The sequence below is a fragment of the Pleurodeles waltl genome, chromosome 1_2 (assembly GCF_031143425.1).
Source record: "Pleurodeles waltl isolate 20211129_DDA chromosome 1_2, aPleWal1.hap1.20221129, whole genome shotgun sequence".
Lineage (NCBI taxonomy): Eukaryota > Metazoa > Chordata > Amphibia > Caudata > Salamandridae > Pleurodeles > Pleurodeles waltl.
Window position 1 is genome coordinate 966,258,938 of NC_090437.1, and position 19,550 is coordinate 966,278,487.

The window sequence follows — 19,550 nt, forward strand, 5'->3', positions numbered from 1 at the left end:
CTGCATCATCTGACGTCTACTCCTGCGCCAATCAGACCTAGACCTTCAAAGTCAGAGACAGTGCCTCCTTTTCCTCACAGGCCTTAGGAGGAGTAGCCCTGGGGTGGATTTGAGGATCCCTACAGCTACTCTGACCAGCTTGAAGTAACGTTGGCCAAAGATAACTGCTATGAGGACTTGGTGGATGCCAGTGGTCTGGACACCTCACCAGACATTGGCCTGGTCCCTCCTCCTAGTGTGGTTACAGAGAAGGGGGCCTCCTTTGCTGTGGTGGTGCAGAGGACAGCTGAGGACCTCGACCTCAAGCTACCCTCCATTGAAGTCAAGACTAATGTCTTGGCAGAGGTGCTTCAGGGTGGGATGTTTCACACAGAACCCTGCCTACCCTTCAGTGAGGCCACCTCTGATGTCCTGCTAGGGGCTTGGGCCAAGCCCTGCACGGGCACGTCTGGAAGACCCAGCTTTCCTCACCCAACATTCCATCCCAGAGAGCTTTGTGATGCAGGCCTCAACATCTAAGGTTAATCCCAGCACGTTCTATAACATTCCATCAGATAGCGAATCCATGATGCTGGATACCTTTGAGAAGGAGATTTTCTCTTGCACTATCCTTGCAATGCGGTCGGTGAACACCACATGCCTCTTGGGCTGATATAGCTACACAGTGTAAAACATGGTTGTGCAAGTGCTTCCCATGGTCTCGGAGGACAAAGGCTATTGTCAACAGCAGGGGTGAAGCAACATCCACCATCAGATGTGGGCTGGGCACGACATACTCCTGGGCACGCCCATTGCTTCCTCAGTGGCGCTTCTTCACCACACCTGACTGAGATCAGCTGGTGTGCCCTTCAACGACACTCACCTGTTTGACAACAAGACCAGTTAGGCGCTTGAGTGTTTTAAGGAGAGTAGGGTCCCCGCCCGGTTACTGGGGCTTACCATGGCCCCACAACAGCAGCACTTCCCTTTATGTTCCTTCCGTGGCTAGGGAAGCAGTCACCAACCGTGTCCTTTCCAACCCAGCCACCACCGTCTTTTTGTGGTCACAAACACAACTCCCACAAGTTCCTTGGGGCTCATGCCAGAGTTCTGCCCAGTTAACCAACACCCCCCATATCTAGCAAGAGTTGTCCTCATTGCTGCAAGATACCCTTTGCCACCTCGGAGTGTAACACCCATGTGCTGTTCCACCAGGTGCTTACAGCTAAGCTTGTCCACCCTTGTGACACAGTGCCACAGCAATCTTCTGGAGTTGAGTGATTTTTTTGATGCAGTGGAAGCTCTTCTGTCAAAGGGAAGCTAGTCCAGGTGTTCACGGACAACATTACCACCATGTGGTACTGCCACAAGCAGGAGAGAGTAGGGTTGTGGACCCTGTGCCAGGAGGCTCTGCACTTCTTGACACAGTGGTTTTGTAACACCTGGCAGGATCTCTAAACACCAAGGTGGACAAACTCAGCCATAGATGCCTTGTGTACCAGGAATGGTCGGTGGATCCAGAGGTCAGGACTGGGGAGACCCTTGGCCAGATATATTCGCCATTGCCGAGAACACACAATTTCAGCACTTCTGTGTGCTGGAGTTTCCAAAGTGGCTCTTGAATAAAGATGCATTCCCATTTGACTGGAATATGGGACTCCTGTATGACTGTCCACCAATGCCGCTTGCCCCCTCAGTTATCTGAAAGATCAGAACCGACCGGGTCCAAGGTATCCTGGTGACTCCAGATTGGGCAATGAGAGTATGGTGTCGAGAACTCCTGAACATGAGAATCTTTCCTCCGATCAAGCTGCCCCTTCCAGAGGATCTCTTGTCACAGCAACAGGGCAGAGTTCTGCATCTGAACCTGCATAATCGTCACCTTCATGCATGGAGATTGAGCAGCGATAGTTGAGGGTATTTAACCTCCCTCCCGAGGATTGTGATGTCATCTTGGCAGCTAGTCATTCATTGACAAACAGTGTATGCCTTAGGTTAAGGCAAAGTTTGTGCCTTGGGGTGCCGACAAACATATTGACCCACTGTCTCCATCCTTGTGTGAAGTGATTGTGTTTGTTTTGCCCTTAGCTACTCAAGGTCTTGCTCCGGGTTATCTTTCGGCCATATCACCTTTCTTGTAGGTTGCCGAATCAACCCTCCCTGTCCAGGTCACCTGTTGTGGCACGTTTCCTGAAACATATTCAACACATTTCAACCCAAGCATTTCGTTATGCCCCAGTGAGACTAACTTTGGTTTTGACCTGGCTGATGTGTTCCCCTCTTCGAACCCCTAAATAGTTGGCCTCTCTGGCTTCTGACTGTCAAGACCGTTTTCTTGGTGGCCATTTTATTGTCCAGGAAGGTCAACGAGTTACTGGCTCTGTCTGTTCAACTTCCATCACCAGATTTTTTCCAGATCAAATGGTTCTCCCTCATCATGCCTCTTTCTTACCAAAAGTTGTGACGCATTTCCATTTCAGCCAAAGCATCACAGTGCCGACATTTTTCGCTTCACCATCTGGATCAAAAAAGGGAGTATGGAGAAGAGACTCCACTGCCAAGGAGGGGGAGAGACGCCACAGTCTGAATTTAAAAAAGGGGCATGTCTTTTCATATTGAAGGCACCAAAGAACATTGGGTAGACCATCAGCTCTTCGTGGGGTTCACCAGTACATAAAAAGGGAAAGCAGTGCAAAAGTGGATCATCTCCAGATGGATTGTATACTCCATTAAGATCTGCTACTGACTGGCCAAGAAGTAACCTCCTAAGGGTTTGTGGGCTCATTGTAACAGAGCAAACGCTACGACCACCACATTAACTTGCAGAGTTCCTGTCCTGGCCATTTGTCAGGCTGCTTTATGGGCTTCTTTGCACACATTTACTAAACACTACTGCCTTGGCAATCAGGTCCATTGTGACTGTCACTTTGTCCATTTGGTCCTCCAGGACTTTTTGGTCTGAGTCACTTCGCAGATCCATATCCAGGGAGGGATTGCTTTTGCATATATTCTAAGGTAAGGAACCTGCAGCTAGAAGTCTTTATCAGATGAACAAGTTACTTACTTTCAGTAATGCCTTATCTGGTGGAGACAATATGGGGGTCATTCCGACCCCGGCGGGCGGTGACCGCCAAAAGACCGCACCGCAGTCAAATGACCGCGGCGGTCATTTTGACATTCCCGCTGGGCTGGCGGGCGACCGCCAAAAGGCCACCCGCCCGCCCAGCGGGAAAGCCCCAGCAACGATGAAGCCGGCTCCGAATGGAGCCGGCGGAGTTGCTGGTGTGCGACGGGTGCAGTTGCACCGTCGCGATTTTCAGTGTCTGCTTTGCAGACACTGAAAATCTTAATGGGGCCCTGTTAGGGGGCCCCACGACACCCGTTCCTGCCATCCTGTTTCTGGCGGTGAGAAACCGCCAGAAACAGGATGGCGGGAAGGGGGTCGGAATCCCCATGGCGGCGCTGCTTGCAGCGCCGCCGTGGAGGATTCCCTGGGGCAGGGGAAAACCGGCGGGAAACCGCCGGTTTCCCATTTCTGACCGCGGCTTTACCGCCGCGGTCAGAATTGCCCATGAAGCACCGCCGGCCTGTTGGCGGTGCTTCCTCCGTCCCCAGCCCTGGCAGTCCATGACCGCCAGGGTCGGAATGACCCCCTATGTAACTGCTGATTCCTCCTGGTTCAGCCAGCGAAACTGCTCCACCTCAAAAGGTCCTTCTCAACCTTTAGTTCTGGCACACTAGTCATAACACCTTGGTACGGCTCCGTGCACCTGGTGCCCTAGCTGTCACATAGAAAACGAGGTCAGCATGCTGGGGTGGCGCCTTTATAGGCACTGTTTACATCACATCCAGTAGGGCAAGCGCGGAGCCATCGGGCGCCACCTACTGGTGCACCGGGATACTGCTCAAGATATTCCGGATCCAGTCTGCCGCCTGGAGAATATTCAGTGGTAAGGAATCTCGGGCTAGATAGTCTGAACTAGATAATGTGTTACGGAAGGTAAGTAACTTGTTCGTTAGGCCTTTGCCGGGTACTTGCTCGAATTATTCTAGCCCTGCATGTATCAATCTTTGTTTCCTCTCGCTTCCTCTGTTCTGTGCTATGAGGGAAGTGAATGTAGTGGGCTCACCAAGCCCAGTAGGACATAATTAGGGGTGAGCAATGAATTCTGCTCTGCCGGCGGAGTTTGAGGAGTTTTGCTCACTTTGTGCAGAGTTCCCAAAACCTCCACGGAATGATGCGGAGCAGAGTTTTTCTTTGCTTGCCAACTGTAGGTTGGCGAGCGAAAAAAATAAAACAAATAGACCACCTCCCTGTGAAATTTTTCAACGCAAGCGATCATGGTAGTTTGCTACCGCTTGTGTTGAGGAAGCTGCAGTTCGAGTAGAACATCTACTTGAGCAGCAGAATGAAGCGCGCCCTTTTGTGCTGCTCATTGTGCCACTCATGCTGATTTCACAGTGCAGGATAAACTCTTGGTGTTAAAAAAACAGAGCAAGCAGCATGACTTGTTGAACTCCACTTACAGCGTTGGAGTTTTTTCTGCACTTCACGGAGTTCCACCTGGCAGAACTCCGTGTTCTCCACCCAGGCCAAGATATAATGTGTAGTTCCTCACAGGGCTCAGGCTGACCCTGTTGTCTTGCTTTTATAATAGTGTTGTTTGCTCCTGTTGTTGTCCATCCACCGCTTCGAGATGCTATCCCCTAACTGACAGATGTGTCTTTTGCACATCATTGAGAGTTCACGCCAGCTGTGTGTGTAAAGCATTCTCAGGCCTGCATTACCCCTACTGCTGAATAAGTTTGCTGTTGATGTGTCAACAGTGCGTGACCATGATACACCTACAAGTGAGTTTCCTTTACTCCCTTGTGCTGGCTGCACCACTTGTTCCGCCTGCTTCAGTTGCAGCGTGGGCCCAGGCGATGTCATCCATGTCGCTATGGGTGGTGCAGGCCCTCCTCACATGCCACATAGTTCCCCCCGGTCCAGTGTCCGGACTGCTTTCTGCACCTTCCAGGAGTCTTCCATGGACCAGGAGATATTCTGGGTGGCACCCTAAGCAACGGGATTGCATCCCGACCCCTCTCTGAGCACTGATTGTACTGCCACTGATGGGAACTTACTTCTCTTATGGGCGGGTAGGGTCACAATCGAGCTCCAGTTAGGCCCTTGTGATACCCACACTTTAGGCTCCGTGGGCCGTCACCACTATAGATTGTTGGCCTGACCCAGTGATCCGAAGGCTCAGTATGTCTTCTTTCGGTCGCAGCTGCAGGGATCTGCCACAGCTCATGTATCCAAATAGGAAGAGCAAGGGACTGTGGGGGTGAAGTTTTGAATAGTCTGTACCCACTTTGCCATAAGCAGCCGTGCAGGCTCATTTCCATTCATCTATCTTGTTGGCCAACAGTTACCCCACGTATGCCTTTCTGAAGTCTAGTTTGGGCCAGTCATTATGTTACTCCGAGGCCTGACCGCCTTCCTCCCCCTCGGAGTGAAAGGAAAACCCCAGATTACTGATGTCTCGCACACGCTCAGTTCCCTCACCTGTCTGCCAGCCCAGCGCTTGTTTATGGCAATACAGGAGTCTATGAAAATGCAGGATTAATTCTGATCAGGGCGGCCTTGGTGGGAGCCATCGTGGAGCATGTCAGACTCCACCGTGCCAGGCCACGACCCCCGATAGGGGTGACTAATGGATGACCACGAGGCCTCCTTCCTTCTTACGTGCAGAAGGCTCACTTTGAATGCTGTAGTCTGCCAATAAAAAGCCATCTGGAATGTGTGAGGATGTAGGGAAGAACGGTGTTTCAGTGATGGAGTGTGTGTCGAGGTTGTGATAGGTAATGACGTCTGCCATGTCTGGAGCATGGAGTGTGGCATGAGCATGAGTTATGTATTGGATTGTTGGGTGTGTGGCGGTAGTGAGATTTGTATGTCGTTGGGTGTATATTTGGTTGGTCTCTGTCAAGGTGTGATTTTGGTGAAGGTTAGGGAGGATTCTGGACTAGGCACCTGATGACATCTGACCTTTACCTGATAGGTGCTTGCTGAGGTTGCAGTGTGTGTGTCTTCTGGCCAAAGGCCCTGCCCTAAAAGGCCCCAACAGTTGGGTCTACCCAATGCTGCGGAGACCCAGGCGATGCACATGGTGCTCTTGCTTATGTGATGAGTCGTGACTTACTGCTACCTGGCTGTACTACTTTGTGTGCAACGAAGCATTTACATTTGCAACCGGCTGGGACCTGTTCTGTTTGTGTGAGATTAAGTGGGTTCTGTGGCTACCTATATTGTTCATGTTTTCTGTGTTAGGGTAACTTGCGCTCCTGCTTCTGCCCACCTTCGCTGTACTTGTTATCTTGCAGTGTTTGTGGCCATGTTGTGTCTGTGTTGACAAAGCTTGACAAAACCTTTTCGTTATACCAAAGCGAAAATGATTGTTTCTTTTCTAGTTTGAAGCAACCCACATAGTCAGTACTTTTAGCCAAATAAATATTATTTTAAGCATACTACAAAAACAGTAATCATGTCTATCGCAACAAAAATGAAGGCACGTTTTTTAATGAATATTTTACTAACTAAAATATTTCTTTGAATCATAGTCTCTAAGCTCCCAGTCTGTTGGACAGTCACTGAGTCAGCCAATCATGACCCAGAATACTGCTGCGACTTTGCAAAAACAGTCAGGCATATCACAGGTAAGGGTTCAATTTACGCAAAATGTGTGTTATGCACTTTTTAATCTCACTGTGTTTACTTCTGTGTAGGTTTTGTCTTTTCCACCATCAACTTGAAGAAACACACGTAGCTCAGCTATTATAGACACTTATTGGATGAGTGTATACTTCGTGATGACAAAGCATTAGGCACGCGTAAATATCAGAACAAAAGTATTAATTTTGTTGTGCAGATCAGCGTTGAGACTTCATCTTGAGTATGGTGTGGTTATGGAAGCCACTATTTAAGACAGATAATTATGTATAAGGAAAGCAAGATTATGAAGCATATGAAGGTCTCTAATTCATATTACAAAAACGTATGCATCTAGTAACTAAAAAAAATACTTGACAAACTTAATAGAGAGTTACGTACTTTCTGGCGAGCCCTAAACTATGCCTATTACTTGGCAAAGGCTCTTCACAGGGATAGGGTCTCCTTTAAAGGCCAATTTCACACAGCCATTAGGAACCTGCACCATGGAAAAATTTCTGTTATGCTTTTTAGGTGTATTTCTTTAAGGCTATCAACTAATTTCTCTTCTACCACAAATGTTTATCAAAGCGAAGCGCCAGTCCACAATGGGGGGGGCGGGGTTTCTTACTGAACAGTATGGCTTATGCCAGTGTAGTATCGAAGGCTGCCTTATCTCTTAGAGGAACCTGACAGGAGGTTGCCCTGTGGACCTGTTTTTCTATTTCAAGACTAGGTGAAATCTCAGAAAGATTGCCTCTACAAGGGACAATGTAGAAATGCTAAGAAATAACAATGTTTAAATTTCCCTTTGTAAACTAATACAGGGCGTCTGTCATGAGCAGATTGCTGCTCACGTTAGTTCTCGTTGCTCCCATGCTCCACCAATAGGAATTTTACCGAAACTAACTTGGAAATGTACAACATGACATAATTTCGTGAATTTCATATAACAACTATAACACAAAATGCCTGAAGTTGCACAAGATGACTACAGGCTTAACAAAAAGTTTGTCCTGGCCTAGTCACTATACGATGTCAGGAGTGTTGTGAAATAGTGACATGGCAAGTATAGCTATTGTATGTAGCCTCTTTGAAAGCTGAGGAAGAAGACATGCATGTGATTTAGAAAGAATACGTGCTACACACCGGGGTGATTTGTCTACTTCTGTATTTGCAACTGGTATTGTTGGGTGACATGGGGTGGTGTGTAGCATGGGTTGCAGAATTTACAGCCACAATTCACCTACATGGCTACCACCATCTCCACTGTTAGGGTGATCACCTGGAATACTAGAGGCCTTAATTTCCCCTTCAAGTGACACAGGGACCAAATGTATCATAAGTGGTGGAAAGTCCATATAGTCTTTCTCCAGGAGAGACACTTGACAAAAGAGGAAGGACTAGCTTTATGAAAACGCTGGCGGGGAAAGGTCTATGCTACCAAGTACTCTGCATTCCCATGAGGGGTACTGGTATGGATCCTCCCCGGGACCCTATTCCTACTACAAACTGAGATCATAGATCCTGATGGCCTTTATGTATTTTTAGCAGCGAAATCTTGAGATTTACGGACCTAGCCCTGGTACTTGCTTGGCACTAGTAATAATTGTTTAAATAAAATGTATCTGTAGTATCATGTGAGTTTCCCTTCTCTGGATATCTGAGCTTGGTTCTGAAATGCTGAGAGGGGATAATATAGTTGAACGTTGGTGCCTGGTGAGCATTGGTAACCTGGGGTTAGGGACCATTGGCAGGAGGATGGAGCCCGGACAGGACCTTCTTGCTGTTGCTGCACCCTAGGGGCCTAACACGAAGTAAAGAGCTCATCTCCTACCTGAATGACTTCAGACTCTAGCATGAAGACCCTTCCCCCTCAGCTACAACGGTATCCCTGCTTGAAACCTACTTGTTGTTTTAGCAAACTATATTGAGTCAAGATAGTTACAAAAAAAACCTTAATGAACAGTTATGCTTACTTTATTCTGTTCCTTGACTGAAAATAAGCATCCTGGGACTGGTTTCGTGGTATCTTCCCTAATCAGCCAGGCTAGCTTGATTCCAGTGGCACAGTGAGCACGGGGTTCACATCTTAGCATACCCTTCCCACTTAGGGTGGCAAAAGCAAAACTGGAATGGCGTGGCGAGCAAAAAAAACAATGGATTTAGGCCCAGATCTGTGATTGGGGGTGAATATTCAAAATTAGTCAGCATTCTGTCCACCATCTGTTCTTTTTACATAAAAATTAACATTGCCACTAAGTTATTTACAAAAAGTGTAACCACAAAACTAGACTCGGTTTGGTGTCCTACCATTTTTACTGCTGTTTATTTTGCTTTATTAAACAACATTTTAGAAAGCAGCACCAGTTGATACAATAACAAACATACGTAGAAAAGGGTCTCAAAATGTTTGCGATCAGCTTTGAAGTATTAAAAAAGTGAATCAGCACATTTTGTGTGTCAAGCCTGCTGGAAATCATAATACGGTAGTTAAGCGCTTAATTAGAGGATTGCAGCGCCTAAGTGAAAGATCCTTGCTGAGCACAAGAACAAGAGATTATGGGGGTCATTACAACCCTGGCGGACGGTGTTAAAGCGGCGGTAAGACCGCAAACAGGCCGACGGACAAAAAAAGGGAATCATGACCCTGGCGGAAACTGCCAACAAAGACAGCCACTTTAACACACCGCCCGCCATGGCAGTACAGACAAGCAGTGCGGCGGTTACCGCCAACAGGCAGGCGGAAGACAATATACCGCCCACACCATTACAACCGCCAATCCGCCTCCTTTTCCGGGGCGGATTCACCGTGGATAAAAACACGGCGGAAACAGCTTTTGCTATGGGAAAACGCTCACCTGAACACATCCAACGAGGAATGACGACTCCATGGACCCGGAACTCCAAATATTACCTGCCCTTGTCTTTCTGCTCCTTTACGACCAACAGCGACATAGACGCAGAAGATACCGGTGAGTACTGCATCTATGACATGGGGGAGGGGGGGCAAAAGTTAGGGGGACACCCACCAAACACCCCCACCCCCTCCCTCGCATATTACAACATACACACCAATGCAGTCAAAAATATCACATTAACAACCCACAATCCCCCCGGAAGAATGCAAAGACAAAGCGAATTTTGGTCAAACATTGTAATGTGCCAATATACATGTCATACAAAAATATACAGATATATATCTCTAAATCACTCATAATAATATATACAATACAAGAAGTAGTGCAGATATGTACACAATAATGTCCGTGCACCAACAGTCCAAAAATGCATGGGCGAGGCCCACAATAGATACCTGACCAAAATCGGAGAGAACACTGCCGGGGCATCAGATAGAAACACTACAGGCACCTCAGGGGGAAGGGAAGGGGGGGCACCTCAGCCAGATGAATGCGAAGCCAGATCCACGACGGGGCTACATGCCCATTGATGTATCCTGGGGAGTGCAAAGCCACAGTCTCTCAAGTCTATACAGTGGGTGGGTTGCCCACTGTGCCATCCTGGGGAGTGCAAAGCCACAGTCTCTCAAGTAGATGCAGGTCTCTACTGGTTCTGGAGGGGGACTGGTGCCCAGACTGGATGAGTCTCCCCGTGAAAGTTCCTGTCCTGTCACTGTCCCAGCTGCACATGGGATAAGGATGCCTGATGTGGCGGTACATTCATTCCTACACGGTCTTTGCCCTGTTCAGCGGTGCTTTGCCATGGCGGTCTTTGCTCTGTTCAGCGGTGCTTTGACATGGCGGTCTTTGCCCCGTTCAGCGGTGCTTTGACATGGCGGTTCAGGACTGTTCAGCGCTGCTTTGCCATGGCGGTCTTTGCCCTGTTCAGCGGTGCTTTGACATGGCGGTTCAGGACTGTTCAGCAGTGCTTTGCCATGGCGGTCTTTGCCCTGTTCAGCAGTGCTTTGCCATGGCGGTCTTTGCCCTGTTCAGCAGTGCTTTGCCATGGCGGTCTTTGCCCTGTTCAGCGGTGCTTTGCCATGGCAGTCTTGCCCAGTTCAGCGGTGCTTTGCCATGGCGGTCTTTGCCCTGTTCAGCGGTGCTTTGACATGGCAGGTCAGGACTGTTCAGCTGTGCTTTGCCATGGCGGTCTTTGCCCTGTTCAGCGGTGCTTTGCCATGGCGGTCTTTGCCCTGTTCAGCAGTGCTTTGCCATGGCGGTCTTTTCCCTGTTCAGCGGTGCTTTGCCATGGCGGTCTTTGCCCTGTTCAGTGGTGCTTTGCCAGTGCGGTCTTTGCCCTGTTCAGCTGTGCTTTGACATGGCGGTTCAGGACTGTTCAGCAGTGCTTTGCCAGGGCGGTCTTTGCCCTGTTCAGCGGTGCTTTGCCATGGTGGTCTTTGCCCTGTTCAGCAGTGCTTTGCCATGGCGGTCTTTGCCCTGTTCCGCGGTGCTTTGACATGGCGGTTCAGGACTGTTCAGCAGTGCTTTGCCATGGCGGTCTTTGCCCTGTTCAGCGGTGCTTTGCCATGGCGGTCTTTGCCCTGTTCAGCGGTGCTTTGCCTTGGCGGTCTTTGCCCTGTTCAGCGGTGCTTTGACATGGCGGTTCAGGACTGTTCAGCAGTGCTTTGCCATGGCGGTCTTTGCCCTGTTCAGCGGTGCTTTGCCATGGCGGTCTTTGCCCTGTTCAGCGGTGCTTTGCCATGGCGGTCTTTGCCCTGTTCAGCGGTGCTTTGACATGGCGGTTCAGGACTGTTCAGCTGTGCTTTGCCATGGCAGTCTTTGCCCTGTTCAGCGGAGCTTTGACATGGCGGTTCAGGACTGTTCAGCGGTGCTTTGCCATGGCGGTCTTTGCCCTGTTCAGCGGTGCTTTGACATGGCGGTTCAGGACTGTTCAGCGGTGCTTTGCCATGGCAGTCTTTGCCCTGTTCAGCGATGCTTTGCCATGGCGGTCTTTGCCCTGTTCAGCGGTGCTTTGCCATGGCGGTCTTTGCCCTGTTCAGCGGTTCTTTGACATGGCGGTTAAGGACTTTTCAGCGGTGCTTTGCCATGGCGGTCTTTTCCCTGTTCAGCGGTGCTTTGCCATGGCGGTCTTTCCCCTGTTCAGCGGTGCTTTGCCATGGCGGCCTTGCCCTGTTCAGCGGTGCTTTGCCATGGCGGTCTTTGCCCTGTTCAGCGGTGCTTTGACATGGCGGTTCAGGACTGTTCAGCAGTGCTTTGCCATGGCGGTCTTTGCCCTGTTCAGCGGTGCTTTGCCATGGCAGTCTTTGCCCTGTTCAGCGGTGCTTTGCCATGGCGGTCTTTGCCCTGTTCAGCGGTGCTTTGACATGCCGGTTCAGGACTGTTCAGCGGTGCTTTGCCATGGCGGTCTTTGCCCTGTTCAGCGGTGCTTTGCCATGGCGGTCTTTGCCCTGTTCAGCGGTGCTTTGACATGGCGGTTCAGGACTGTTCAGCGGTGCTTTGCCATGGCGGTCTTTGCCCTGTTCAGCGGTGCTTTGACATGGCGGTTCAGGACTGTTCAGCGGGGCTTTGCCATGGCGGTCTTTGCCCTGTTCAGCGGTGCTTTGCCATGGCGGTTCAGGACTGTTCAGCGGTGCTTTGCCATGGCGGTCTTTGCCCTGTTCAGCAGTGCTTTGCCATGGCGGTCTTTGCCCTGTTCAGCAGTGCTTTGCCATGGCGGTCTTTGCCCTGTTCAGCAGTGCTTTGCCATGGCGGTCTTTGCCCTGTTCAGAAGTGCTTTGCCATGGCGGTCTTTGCCCTGTTCAGCGGTGCTTTGCCATGGCGGTCTTTGCCCTGTTCAGCGGTGCTTTGCCATGGCGGTTCAGGACTGTTCAGCTGTGCTTTGCCATGGCGGTCTTTGCCCTGTTCAGCGGTGCTCTGACATGGCGGTCTTTGCCCTGTTCAGCGGTGCTTTGACATGGCGGTTCTGATACTGACATTGGTGTGTGGCATGACGATCTCCACACTGGACATTGGTGTGTGGCATGACGATCTCCACACGGGACATTGGTGTGTGGCATGACGATCTCCACACAGGACATTGGTGTGTGGTATGACGATCTCCACACTGGACATTGGTGTGTGGCATAACGATCTCCACACTGGACATCTCCACACTGGACATTGGTGTGTGGCATGACGATCTCCACACTGGACATTGGTGTGTGGCATAACGATCTCCACACTGGACATTGATGTGTGGCATGACGATCTCCACACTGGACATTGGTGTGTGGCATGACGTTCCATCATTGGCCAGCGGGGCTGTGGCATCCTGTTCCCTCCTGGGCTGTGACTTCGGCGGTGGTCTCCTGACCAGTAACGATACTTGGGCCCTCCTGGGCACTGACTCCGGCGGTGGTCTCTGGACAAGTGACGATACTTGGGCCCTCCTGGGCACTGACTCCGGCGGTGGTCTCCTGACCAGTAACAATACTTGGGCCTTCCTGGGCTGTGACTCTGGGGGTGGTCTCGGGACCAGTGACGATACTTGGGCCCTCCTGGGCACTGACTCAGGCGGTGGTCTCCTGACCAGTAACAATACTTGGGCCCTCCTGGGCAGTGACTCTGGTGGTGGTCTCTGGACCAGTGACGATACTTGGGCCCTCCTGGGCTGTGACTGTGGGGCTGGTCTCTGGACCAGTGACGACGGTGCTGGCGGTTGTGTCTGGACCGCCGGAAATGATGGCGCACTTCTCCGCCGTGACACTCACAACAGGCTGGGCAGACTTCCTCTGGACCTTCCCCACCTTTTTTGGAGTTACAACTGACTCATCAATCGCCTTCGAGCCCATTTCACTTGTTGTCCCACCAGGAGTCTTGACACGGTCCCGTCGTCCACTCTCCAATTTCAGAGCCTTTACAGGGGGTGGGCTGCCAGTGCCTTGGCTCCGGGTCCTACTGCCTGCCCTGGTGGACGGTGCACTCCAAAAACCTGGAACACGCACCACTGGTACTGGAGGCTTTTTGGCTGAGGCCCTACGACGGGACTGATGAATTGGAGGGGGGGGGGGGGTCAAAAAGGTAAATTTGACATAGGGACAGTTTCTGACGGACACTGGGATGGGTAGCTGGAGGGGGTCTGGGAGTGGAGGAAGAGGAGGTGGTTGTAGGAGGTGTCACTTTAGGTGTTTTGGGTGCAGGTGCAGGTACTGGAGGCTGTCGTGAGGTGGATGGATGTTGGGTGAGTGATTGCCGGCGTTTGGGTACTTTGGGAGGGGGCATCACAGACACACTGGGAGAGGACACAGGGAACGTGTAAATGGCAGTGGAGGTGGTGAGTGCAGGTGAGCGGCTTGTGGTGCTGGGTGTCCTGGTGCGAGTCCTGGTGCCTGTAGATGTGGTGCATGCAGGTGTGTGTGTAGACGAGACTGGGAGGGAGGAGGGAGAAGAGGAGGAGGGGGACACAGTGGAGACAGTGGATGTTGCTGTATCTGTATGGGTGTGATGCTTGTGTGAGTGCCTGTGGTGTGTGTGGTGCCTATGTTTGCTTGAGCTACTTGTGTGTGTTAACTTGTGTGCATGCTGGTCTGTAGGTGTGCTTGGGATGGGCTGGGGTAGAGGGGATTGGGTCTGGGTGGAGGAAGTTGGAGGGGGGAGGCTGGACACAGGGACAATGGCTACCATCAGTGTTAAGGCCAGAGATTGCAGGGTTCGCTGAAGGGCAGCCTGACCAGAATGAATGCCCTCCAGGAATGCATTACCGTGTTGCAACTCTCGTTCTACACCCTGAATGGCATTCACAATGGTAGACTGCCCAACAGTGAGTGACCTGAGGAGGTCAATGGCCTCCTCACTGAGGGCAGCAGGGGTGACTGGGGCAGGGCCTGAGGTGCCTGGTGCGAAGGTGATGCCCACCCTACTGGGTGAGCGGGCACGGGCGAATGCTGAGGCACTGCTGGGAGGGCAGTGCTGGTAGGGGAGGTGGCAGCTGTACCTGTAGAAGTGGGGCGCACAGATGGAGCCGCCACCACAGGGGAGCTCCCATCGGCGGACGAGTCCGTGTCGCTGGTTGGTGATCCGGTGGCCGACGTGAAGCTCCCCTCGCCCTCCGTCCCACTAGTGCATTCAGAGTCTGTGGTGTGGCCCTCCATGGCCATGTGGGATGCAGCTCCCTCGTGCTCCGGTGCCACTGTACCTCCGCCTGATGATGCTGATGTACAAAAGGACAGGGAGAGCAGGAAAAGGGGGTGGGAGACAGAAGAAAGAGAGTTTTAGTGCATGGCATACCGCTACCGTTGGCGGAAAAGACAGACGCAGCAGCCCCATGCATAACGCCGTGCTCCTGGCCTCTGCACATGCAATTTCTCAGATATGACCTACATGGCAGTGGTGGAAATCTGCGCACATGGATGCCACAGGGGCAACTATACCTCAACTTGGCACTCTGCTGAGGTGGGGTTGAGTGCCACATGGCCTACATTACGGAGGGGCCTTGCCTACCTAACTCGCCTTGGCCTAGGGACACACACAGCCCACCTCCCCCACCCAGACCCCTCCACTGCACGCAAAGTCCGCAGAATGAGGTTGTACTCACCCCCTTGTGTCTGCTGTGATGTCCTTAAGCGCCCATCCAACTCCGGGTAGGCCACCGCCAGGATCCGGAACATCAGGGTGGTCATGGTGCGACGGGCACCCCTCCCACGTTGGGAGGCCATCCCCAGCTGAGCCTCCGCCGTCTTCTTGCGGCAACGGCGAATGTCCTCCCATCTCTTCCGGCAGTGGGTGCCCCGTCTCTGGTGGGCCCCCAGGGTCCGGACCTCCTTGGCGATGGCACGCCAAATGTCCCTCTTCTGGTGGGCGCTGAACTACATGACATGCACAAGGGAAGAGGAGCAGTCATTACCAACTGCACCATCAATGTGAGTGGCCCCCTCCCTACTCTGACCATGTGGCCCATTTATTCCCATGCTTTACTGTAGTATGAACTCTGCCCCCTTCCCTCTTCCACCCAGCCCTGTCCACCCAGGCCTAGCCCATACAACGTGCTCCCTGTGTACTAACCTGTTGGTCTGGAGGACCGTAGAGTAGCATGTACTGGGGGAGGACCCCATCCACAAGTTTCTCCAACTCCTGTGCAGTGAAGGCAGGGGCCCTTTCCCCAGACGCAGCAGCCATCGTCGCTTCCAGACCGAGTTCACAGCAGCACTAGCAGTGTAGGTCCTCTCCTGTCGAAGGTCAGGTATCTAGTGAATCAACAGATAGAAAATGGCGGTGACATCCACGGCGGGGCGCATCATCACCGCCGGCGCACCTGTTCATTGGCTCCTGGGACCCATAGGGTCCAATGTTAACCAATGCAGCATTGCGCTGCGGTCTATGACCGCCTACCCCGACGGTGTGCAACGCCAGCGCTGTTACCCCACAATCCCATTGTCCCAGTTTAGAGGTCAGGCAGCCGCCATTTCAGGGGCCCACATGGATTCATTTTCAACTGCGTCACACATACCGAGGCCTACACTCAACACACATACAAGAAGGGTTTATTGTCTGGTGTAGTCTTGTGTGTGACTGTGGGTACATACCTGGAGGAATAGTGACTGTTTCTTCGCTGTTGTCCTTCTTAGGCACCGTCAGCTGGGACATATGAGAAGATGGCGGAATCTTACGGTGTACTGACCGCTGGTGGACCTGTTGACAATGGAAGAGACGCATGTAATCGTCACCTACCGGTTTGACCGTGCCACAATCCAGGAACTATGTACCCAGTTGGAGCCAGACCTGATGTCACCAATCCGCCATCCGACTGGAATCCCCCCTGACGTGCAGGTGCTGTCAGTGCTCCATTTCCTTGCAAGTGGGTCTTTTCAGACAACGGTGGCCATGGCCTCAGGGATGTCCCAGCCAATGTTTTCCAACGTGTTGTCCAGAGTGTTGTCTGCCCTGCTGAAACACGTAAGGAGATACATCATTTTCCCTGAGGTGGAGGATTTGCCTACAGTGAAAGGTGACTTCTATGCCCTTGGACATAACCCCAACGTCATAGGTGCCATTGATGGGACCCATGTGGCTCTGGTCCCCCGCAGGAGTGAACAGGTGTACAGGAACAGGAAGAGTTATCATTCTATGAATGTCCAGATGGTCTGTTTGGCAGACCAGTACATCTCGCAGGTAAATGCTATGTTCCCTGGCTCTGTGCATGACGCCTACATCCTGTGCAATAGCAGCATCCCTGATATGATGGGTCAACTCCAGAGGCACCATGTATGGCTATTTGGGGACTCTGGTTACCCCAACCTTTCCTGGCTATTGACCCCAGTGAGGAATCCGAGGACCAGGGCAGAGGAACGCTACAATGAGGCACATGGGCGGACTAGGAGGGTTACCGAACGCAGCTTCGGCCTCCTGAAGGCCAGGTTCAGGTGCCTACATATGACAGGTGGGTCCCTATTCTACTCACCGAAGAAGGTGTGCGACATCATCATCTCCTGCTCCATAATTTGGCATTGCAACACCAGGTGCCTTTTCTGCAGGAGGATGAACAGATGACGATGTTGTAGCAGCTGTGGAGCCTGTGGACAGTGATGAGGATGAAGCTGAGGAAGAAGAAAACGACAACAGGGAGTCAGTCATACAGCAGTATTTCCAGTGAAACTCAGGTGAGTACATTTTTAGGTTTAACATTACATTAACTTTCACACGTCTACCTCTATCCTGTACCGACATTTCACTCACTATTTGTTAACTGAGTTGTCCCCTTCCATTTCAGTTTCACAAATGTGGTAACCTACGTGTCAACTGCTTGCATCCTTGAAGGGCTTGTGATGTGTGACATTGGTATGTTAGCCTTCCAGTGGGTAACCCATTATGACACTGTAATTGATAATACAAAATTACAAATCATAGACTGACTCAAGTTTTTTTTAGTGTTTCAAGGGTGTTTATTTAAGTGCTAAAAAATGAAGGGGGGTTGTAAAATGGTGATGGGTGATGGTGGAGGAATGTCCATGGCAGAGTCCAGTGTATTAGTCTCACAGGTACATTGCACATCTGGCCATTGGAAGTGGAGCTGGGGCAGTTCCGATTTAGACAGGGTAACAAAGTAGGACAGTGGGGGGACAATCAGGGTGGTCTTATTTCCTGGCGGGGGTCTTGCCATCTTGCTCTGTCCTGTTCCTGGATCTCAGGGCCCACTTGCGTGGTGGTTGTCCATCTGCAGGGGATGGGGTGCTGGTGTGGTGGTCCTGTGGCGGGGCTGCCTGTCCACTAGCGCCGGCGGAGGTGGTGGGCATTTCATCGTCGTGGCTAGTGTCAGGGGCCCCTTGGAGTGCCACGGTGTCCCTCAAGGTGTTTTGAATGTCCATCAGCACCCCTATGATGGTGCCCAGGGCAGAGCCGATGGTCCTGAGCTCCTCCCTGAACCCCAAATACTGCTCCTCCTGCAGACGCAGGGTCTCCTGCAACTTGTCCAGGACCGTGGCCATCTTCTCCTGGGAGTGGTGGTATGCTCCCATGATGGAAGAGAGGGCCTTGTGGAGAGTAGGTTCCCTTGGCCTGTCGCACAGCAGCCCTCCCAGTTCCCCTATGTTCCTGTGCCTCCGTCCCCTGGACCGTGTGCCCAATACCACTGCCCCCAGGTCCCTGTTGTTGTTGGGGTGGTGGGTTAGCCTGGGTGCCCTGTAATGGTGTACACACCGCTGATTGACCTGTCCCGGGTAGGGAGGTTTGGACCCGCTGGGTGGGTGCTGTGCTGGTGTTACCAGAGGGTGGAAGTTCGGTGTTGGGCTGTGGCTGGGCAAGGGGAACCGACTGTCCTGAGGCCCACGATGGTCCGGGCTGGTCATCAAGATCCAGTAGGGCAGAGCTGCTGTCGTCACTGTGGGCATCTTCTGGGGGTGGAGTGGTGTTGTCTGGACCCTCTGGTGTGGTGACGTTCCTTCGGGTTCCTGCGGGGGTATAAGTACATGATTATTGCATGTGTGTGTTTCATGGTGTGCAATGGTTGGGGGTGCGTGCACCCCAGTGCAGGCATTCCTGTGTGGGGGCTTGTGTTCTGATGGTTTGGAGGGTGTTCTGGGTATGTGCAGTGGGCATGCTTTAGTGATGGGTGTCCATGCTTAGTTGTGTCATGCAGGTCTTGGGGTTGGGATGTGTAGTTGGTGTTCTTAGTACATTAGTGAGGAGTTTGGGTGATAGGGGAGGGTGTGAGGGTGGGGGTGTGTGATAGCATGCAGGTAGGGTGGGGGATATGATAGTTCAGATTTGACTTACCAGTGTGGGTGATGGTGTTGTGTGCCTCTGTATGATGGGGTTGTCTATTTTGTGCTCTCTCTCTCGCCTTCTCTCAGAATGTTTGGTTGTAGGGGTTTGTGGGTGATGTGGGTGTGTGTTTTATATTGTATTGGATGTGTGGGAGTGGTGTGTGTATGTGTATCAGGTGTGTGTATTTTGAATTGTCCAATGTGGCGGTGGATTGTAAATGTGTGTGTATTTTGAGCGCGGCAGTGTGTACCGCCAACTGAATACCACGGTTGAAAGACTGCCGTGTGGATTCGTGGGTCGTAATAGCATGGGCGTGTTTCTGTTGGCGTGGAGGATTTGTTTCCGCATGTTTATCGCTCACCTTTGGTGTGGCGTTATTGTGTGGGTGTCGGAATTTGGGCGGATTCCGTGATGTGTGTCATAATAGCTGTGGCGGTCTACCACGGCCGCGGCGGTGTATTGGCGGTCTTCTGCACGGCGGTAAGCACCTTATACCGCCAATGTTGTAATGACCCCCTATGTTTCTAGACAGTTAATCGTTAGATCGCAGCATCTGCAAAATAAATTCTAAATGAGCATACTATGCCATTCGATAATTGGACATTGGATTACTGGCTGAGTGGGGTGAAACTTTGAAGTAGGAGAAGTTTCTAGAGGGTTCCAACCCTAGAGGTGTTTGGAATTTCCTGCCTCCCTGCTCCCTGCCCCAGCTTGTGGAG

At 51.6% G+C, this 19,550-nt stretch overlaps 1 protein-coding gene across 19 annotated transcripts in view; it reads left to right on the top strand.

The window, feature by feature from the left end:
* CLOCK (clock circadian regulator) overlaps positions 1 to 19,550 on the top strand; it is a 1,126,282-nt gene that overhangs the window by 875,763 nt on the left and 230,969 nt on the right. For all 19 annotated transcript variants that reach the window (XM_069200997.1, XM_069201058.1, XM_069201081.1 and 16 more), the window contains one exon: positions 6,586 to 6,681. In XM_069200997.1, the coding sequence (XP_069057098.1) occupies positions 6,586 to 6,681 (96 nt within the window). The remainder of the gene's footprint in view (positions 1 to 6,585; positions 6,682 to 19,550) is intronic.